Source organism: Echiichthys vipera, assembly GCF_963691815.1.
Source record: "Echiichthys vipera genome assembly, chromosome: 2".
Taxonomy (NCBI): domain Eukaryota; kingdom Metazoa; phylum Chordata; class Actinopteri; order Perciformes; family Trachinidae; genus Echiichthys; species Echiichthys vipera.
The window spans coordinates 3,284,247-3,290,844 of NC_139827.1; the positions used below are offsets into that span (position 1 = coordinate 3,284,247).

General features: G+C 47.3%; 1 protein-coding gene across 1 annotated transcript; it reads right to left on the reverse strand.

Moving 5' to 3' along the window:
* Nucleotides 1–423: 423 nt before the first annotated feature.
* Nucleotides 424–5,485, reverse strand: LOC310954292 (protein phosphatase 1 regulatory subunit 29-like; the record flags this gene model as incomplete). The annotated part of the gene is made up of 4 exons (XM_083923698.1): nt 424–2,005; nt 2,500–3,494; nt 4,077–4,226; nt 5,294–5,485. 4 exons carry the CDS (start codon nt 5,483–5,485, stop codon nt 424–426), a joined length of 2,919 nt encoding a protein of 972 aa, XP_083779824.1.
* Nucleotides 5,486–6,598: the final 1,113 nt, after the last annotated feature.

The window sequence follows — 6,598 nt, forward strand, 5'->3', positions numbered from 1 at the left end:
CGGGCTACAGTGTACCATTAATGAGGTGGAAGACATTGGTTTGTTACCACCTTTTCTTTGCTCATTAGTGGGTGATTCTGTGGGTCTACGGAAGCTTGTGAGGACCAAAGTGCCCATGGTGAGGTAGTCTGGTGAACAGCTTGATTCTTGTCAATTATCACTCAGTATTGTGGTGAAAAACAACCAACCTAAGAAACAACCTCTTTAAAATGGCAATGGATTATCATAGAATCATTTTTCTTTTTTAAAAAATCACCCGGAAACAATATCTCTTTAACTCCAGCAGGGGAGAGACCCATGTCACTGGTCACCTCAGAGGAAACAGCATCATCTGTCTTGCTACATTTACATCTATTCACCTTTGTTAATCTGCTGTTGGCGTCCAACCTAACAATCTCCCTTACAGCATTCGACTTGCTCGATTCACAGCTTCTGCTGGGCAGAAACGCCCTTCCAGTAGTCCAAAATATCGTGAAGGTCCTCGTCCTTGGCAAACTGCACCTTCTTACGCAGGGCATGGCCTGCCGCTATATAGGATGCTTCCTCTCTGGGGCTTTTCTTGTAAGGCCGGAATCGCTCCCAGATCCGCAGTGTGCTCTCAGAAGAATACTCTGGACTGGAGGAGTAGCCAGAGTTGTAGTTGTGGTGGCGAGAAGGTGAGAGCTGGGAGTAGGTGGCTGTGGCATCCCTCTTGGTACGGCCCAGTGGCTTGAGGAATGAGGCCTTTTGGGCCTGTGAGGGTGAGTCGTTGCCACCTTCATAGTAGAGTGCAGGAAAGGAGTGGCGGTGCTCGGAGCTGTGGTAGTCCGGCTGAACCTCCAAGTGGTGCTGCTGCTGTCCAGGGCCAACCACTGGACCCCCACCTCCACTCCCGTTTTTACACCCCATCCCGCCCCCATTCACACTCACTCCACCACCATTTATGTTTCCCATCCCATTTCCATTGCAGCCACCCATTCCACCACCTCCTCCACTTCCAACCCCTCCACCACAACCTACAGGGCTGCCTTTTTCCGTTGGGTACTTGGGAGGATCACTGCGCTGCTCAGGGATATCCACACTGAAGACTCTGTTGCTCTTGACGGATCCTGTAGCAGTAGCACCACAACGGTTCTTTACCACAGCAGTGTCAGCGCTCAACTGCCTCTGAAGGGGCCGCACTGCATTGGCTGGGGGCGGGTCACGGTAAGGAGGGGAGAGAAACCCCCCACCGCTGATGCCCGGCCGCTCAGACAGGGGCATGACCAGGGGCACTGGGGCCATAGAGGGTGGGTGAGGTGGCTGAAGAAGCTGAGGATGAGGATGAGGCTGAGGATGTGGCTGAGGGTGTGGCTGAGGATGAGGCTGGGGGTGAGACTTTGGATGCACCTTTGGAGAAGAGGCCATTATCTGATCTCCAGGGTGGCCTGGAGAGAGGGGGAGGAGGTTGCGGGGGAGGGACGCGATGCAAGTTAGAGGCTGGGAGGAGGACACAGAGTTTCCATTGTCAGCTGTGGTTACAACATTTGCAGAGGCATCCAGCTTCAGGGCATCAATGCAGTTGTTGATGATCTGATTCACCTTGTCTACCTCCTTAGCAATGGTGGAGATCTCTGATGCTGAGCCATGACCATCGTCATCCGAATCCTCCCCAGCCTCTGTCCCATTCTCAGCCCCACCTCGCATATCCACAACTACGTCCCCTCCTATCACTGCTCCTCCAGCTCCCACCCCTCCCTCCCTGCCTTCCCCTGCCACTCCCGCCGTCCTCACATCCATGTAGTTGCCCTTGCCTCCCATTGCCTCAGAGAAGGCAGTGGCCATTTTTTCCACCTGCGGCAAGGTAGAGAGGCGGGAAGAACTGGTGTTTGCTGAGCCGTGGAGCATGCCTGTGCTAGAAGAGGCAGACGGAGGCAGCTTGCCCCCGGCTCCTCCTGAATGGTGGTGTTGGTGGTGAGCCTGCTCCTGGAGACGCTGCATGGCACCTGAGTCATTGGCCACTGCCGCAGCTGCCTCTGGGCCATACCTGAAGAATGATAGATTCACTTTAACAAGAAAATACATCTAGACGCATTATCTGATCTAATATTCTGAACAAAGTTAATTGGATTCAATAGGGTCTCTCAGGAATATCACTGGATGACAGATGGTTTAGATTTAGATAAAGCTAAAATAATACACTTATTGAAGCCCCAATAAAGATTATGGTTTAGTGGTGAGTGTGTGAGGAAATGGTTTGTATTTCAAATAAATGAGGCTTTCAAGAATTTAAATCAAAACAAAACAAAGCATTGCAGCACAACAACTAATGAACTGATGCCTTTTGTTGCAATAAAATCAATTTTACCCAAGGGACATGCAGGAGTTGTCATTTCTGTTGTGGCTAAACGTCTCAGATGCCGTCTCTATCTGTGTACTGGCTTGTCAACAATTCATTATCATAAAAACATGTATAATGTGGCCTTTAGGACTTCCATTAACAAACACACAAACAAACAAACACAGACAGTGTTCTAGTACCTCATCTCCAAAATAGTTTTCTTCACGCTTATAGCTTTCTGCTTCTCTTCCTGGATGCGTCGCCGTCTCAGACAGTAATAGACCAATCCAAGCACAATGACCATGCCAAACAGACATCCCAAGATGGTCATGATGTAGTGGGTAGTTGTCGATGGGTTGGCTCGCGGGTCCTCTGGCCCGATAGCCCGCGTGGTAAAGGACAGACATGTGTGGTTGTAGCGCTGAGACTTGCTCGCAGAGGCAACACAATACGTGTAGTTTGTGTGCGGTTTCAGCTTTTCCAAAATGAGCGTCTCCTTCTTGTTTTTAAGGGGCTTGATGTCTGCAACAAAAGTGTGGTTGTACTGGGAAAGGATGTACATCTTACTGTATGGTCGTGGGATCTGCACTACGAGAGAAGCGGTGTAGAGGGAGACAGTTTGAAGCTTCATGGAAATCTGGTGGTTGTAGGTAGGGTCCGCAGTGGACGATATGGTTGGTTGATGGTACAGACCTTGGTCTGGGTTGTCCATACCCATGCCTGAGCCGTCTTGATCTGGTGTCTGCGAGGTCATCCCCGGAATTATCACACCGTTGCGACACATGGATAAAAGAGTGTAACGGGCATTTCTTCCGTGTCCGGGCACTGGACTCAGAAGTGGATAACCGTTCATTTCCAAAGGAGTTTCACACTGGAGGCGGTCATAGGTATGGGTAACATTGTTAAACGCCTCCAGCCAGGTGAGGAAGCTGTAGAGCTCACAGCCACAGTGGAACGGATTCCCTGCTAGTTCGCATACCAGTAGCCTGTTGAGGACAGTGAAGGTAGACGGATCGAGACGGGCCAACTTATTGGACGATAAGTCCAGGCTGCTGAGGCTGGGACACTCCCAGAAGGCATTGTTGGCAATGACCTCAATAAGGTTGTGCTGCAAGAAGAGGCACTGCATCCGACCCAGACCTCTTAACATGCCTTCAGTCAGGTTGTTCAGCTTGTTGTAGCCCAGCTGGAGAACCTGAGATTGAAAAAGAGAGAGAAGCCCCTTGAAATTTTGAATAAAACTAATTGTTATTTGTTTGATAAATGCCGGAAGGTATGCTTTTGCAATTGACTTTAATGGAGTATGTTTTACCGGGACTAGAAACATCATTCAGTCACATTTTTATACATCAACCGTCACCTGTGACCAGGTTGTGAGAACTAGAGTTTTTGGTTGGATTATTTCACATATATTCCTTTATTCCTGTATTCTTTCATAACACTGGACTGCATTGTGTGACAAAAAGTGACACTAATACATTTAATCAAGCTGAATTTAAATAGCTACAGCACCCCCCCCCCCCCCACACACACACACACACACACAGTACACACTAAGTGCTTTGGGTTGCCCTCATGCAGGTCAGTTCACACTTCCATTACTACCCTCGTTTAGCATCGACTCTTAAACGGGATTTATATTATGAAAGGCACCACAAATTATTCACACACATCCAATGAATGTACAGTATGATCATGCTTTGAGAAGATTGTTTGACACGACTGTGACTTTACATCAGAGACACATAAAAGCAGATTTAAGCTCTTGGCTGCAGACCTGTAGGTTGGCCTGTCCGGCGAAGGCCCCATCCTCGATGTAGCTGATCTCGTTCTTGGTAAGATTGAGGTCAGTAAGGTTCGTGAAGCGGTACATGGAGGTAAAGAGCACAGCCTTGAGTTTATTCTCGTTCAGCCTCAGGTCGTGAACCTGCGGGAGACAAGAGAGCGGGTGACATTCAGGTGATGCGTCGCACCCTCTGGCAGCCATGGAGGAGAACCTACACTCTGCCAGAAATAGCTGCCAAGAGCGTATTACACCTCCAAACATACAAGGTTGCTGTCTAATGAGTAATTTCCCTAATTATACATCTGGTCAAAATGTGTTTAGTTAATCACAGCGTGTTTGCAAACAGCTGAGCATCACACGTGAGATATACAGCAGTGGTAAATACTGGTACAAGGAGCGGGATGTAGTTGCTTCATAATGGTCATGTTTATTTCAGACTGAGTCAGTTACGCGGCAAATTGCAGAGAGTAATTGAAATACTTGGTATTCTGTTGTTTGTGTCCCACAAGCACTGCTGTGTCCCTGCCTCCTTCTCCCTTTAAGTCAGGCTGTGCTGTGCTTTGGCCATCCTGGGACCTCTCTCTCCTTGATCTTGTATGTCTCTCTCCCTGTGTTACATTCTCCTATTTGTGTAAACGCCTCTGTGTGTGTAAAAAGGAAAATAATAATAGAGTGAAAATTGAATTTCCCCATTGCGGGACGAATAAAGGAATTCTTCTTCTTCTTATGTTAATTTTGGACTTTGTTTAATAAACTCCTGTGTTCCCGCTTTTGGGTCCTAATCCTTGACGATCCGTAACAGATAAACTCACATCCACAGCAGTTTATCATTGCTGCTAGTGTCAGTATACATGTACACGTACACACGTATTGTTGGACACATTAATATAACCTTTGATTAACAAGATGCAACATGCATTTTTAGAATCTAAAGATGATAAATTACATTATGGATACTGTGTTTCCATTGCTGTAATAGTCATCACCGCAATCATAAAAATGTATCATCACAACCATCAAAATCCAGACTAAACCACAAGCATTTCACTGACTAAACAGAAGATAGGATTCACTGGCAGCTTTGCATAAGCCACTAATGGCATGTGCTCTTTAGCTGACACCATCATAGCTCAGAGTGCATTAAAGACAGAGTTTAATCGAGGTGGCTGCGGTGGCATAAAAAGGCCCACAGATAAATTCATACTGACCGTGCTGTTGATGTGCTGGGGGATGGTCTCGTATGGAGGCTGGTTCTGACTGCAGATAGCCAGCCACACGTAGCCTTTATCCCCTTCTATCAGCCAGCAGTCCCCTTTCACCGTGCCAGGCAGATGGAGGAGCAACAGGGCGGGGAGCAGGAGGGAGAGGAACAGGGAGGAGAAACAGAGTCTGCTGGCCATGGTTTGGATTAGGAGTGTGAGATCGCCTCAGTAGAAAGGAGGAGAGGGAAAGGAGTAGAAGGGAGGGAGGCAGCGAGCAGCGGTTTCAAATCAGGGAGGGCTGCAGGTCAGGGGCGAGCGGGCCAAATCTAAGTAGAGAGACAGATGAACGGAAAGGGTGTCTTCACGGTGATTAGAGGTGAGCGTGCAGCATGGCAGCGAGTCCTGTCCCCATTTTAGGTGTTCCACGTCAAAGGGTTTTGGAGACTGTCGCCCCAGCAGCTACTCATGGCCCCTGACCACCGCACGTCCTGACAGCACAGATGAGGAATACTCTCAGATGAAAGGCAGGAAAGCCTATATAACAGAGAGGGAGAGAGAGAGGGAGAGAGAGAGGGAGAGAGAGAGGGGGGGTATCAACATTAATAGTGATAATGACATAATGCGTATAATGCCGAGGATTGTAATACAGTTTATTTCCCCCAGATGGTTTTGAATTAATTGAGTTTAGGTCTAAAAGTAGTGTATGAAAAAGGAAAAAAGGTATATGAATCTAATACCCATGATACCCAATCCCTCCGAGGTAATGCACCACAGCCATGAATCCATTAACTGTCACCATTATTTAATTAAGTCTTAATAAAGCCCGCGGAAAATACACTTTGACTTTTCAAATGAAACCAGGTTTGGTTTTTTTTACGTCGTGTAATTATTCATGTTCGTGGAAATCACAGTCTCGTAAAAGAATAAATTGCCGCTCGTACGTTCTGACATTAGCATACGACGCGCCAATAAAAATGGAAATGACCGAGACTGTGAAAGCAACACCGCCTCTCTTTGGTTTCCTCATTGTTTACGAGGTTCGCCGGCGTGCAGACGAGGTTCTATTGTTTCGACTTTGAGGCACATAATGAAACAATAAAAATGTAATAGCTGCAGTTATACAGGGGTGAAAACAGGAAGGCGGGCTAAGTGGGAAACAGAGGGAAGATGTTGTAATTTGCATGTTTCAACAGGATACTAGCTGACATTTAGCTATTTACCTTTCTCAGGGGATTAACCGTGGATTAGGCTCTAATCCAGCATAAAATATTATGTATCTCCTCGCCACAGCTCTGACTCTTTTAATTTGTT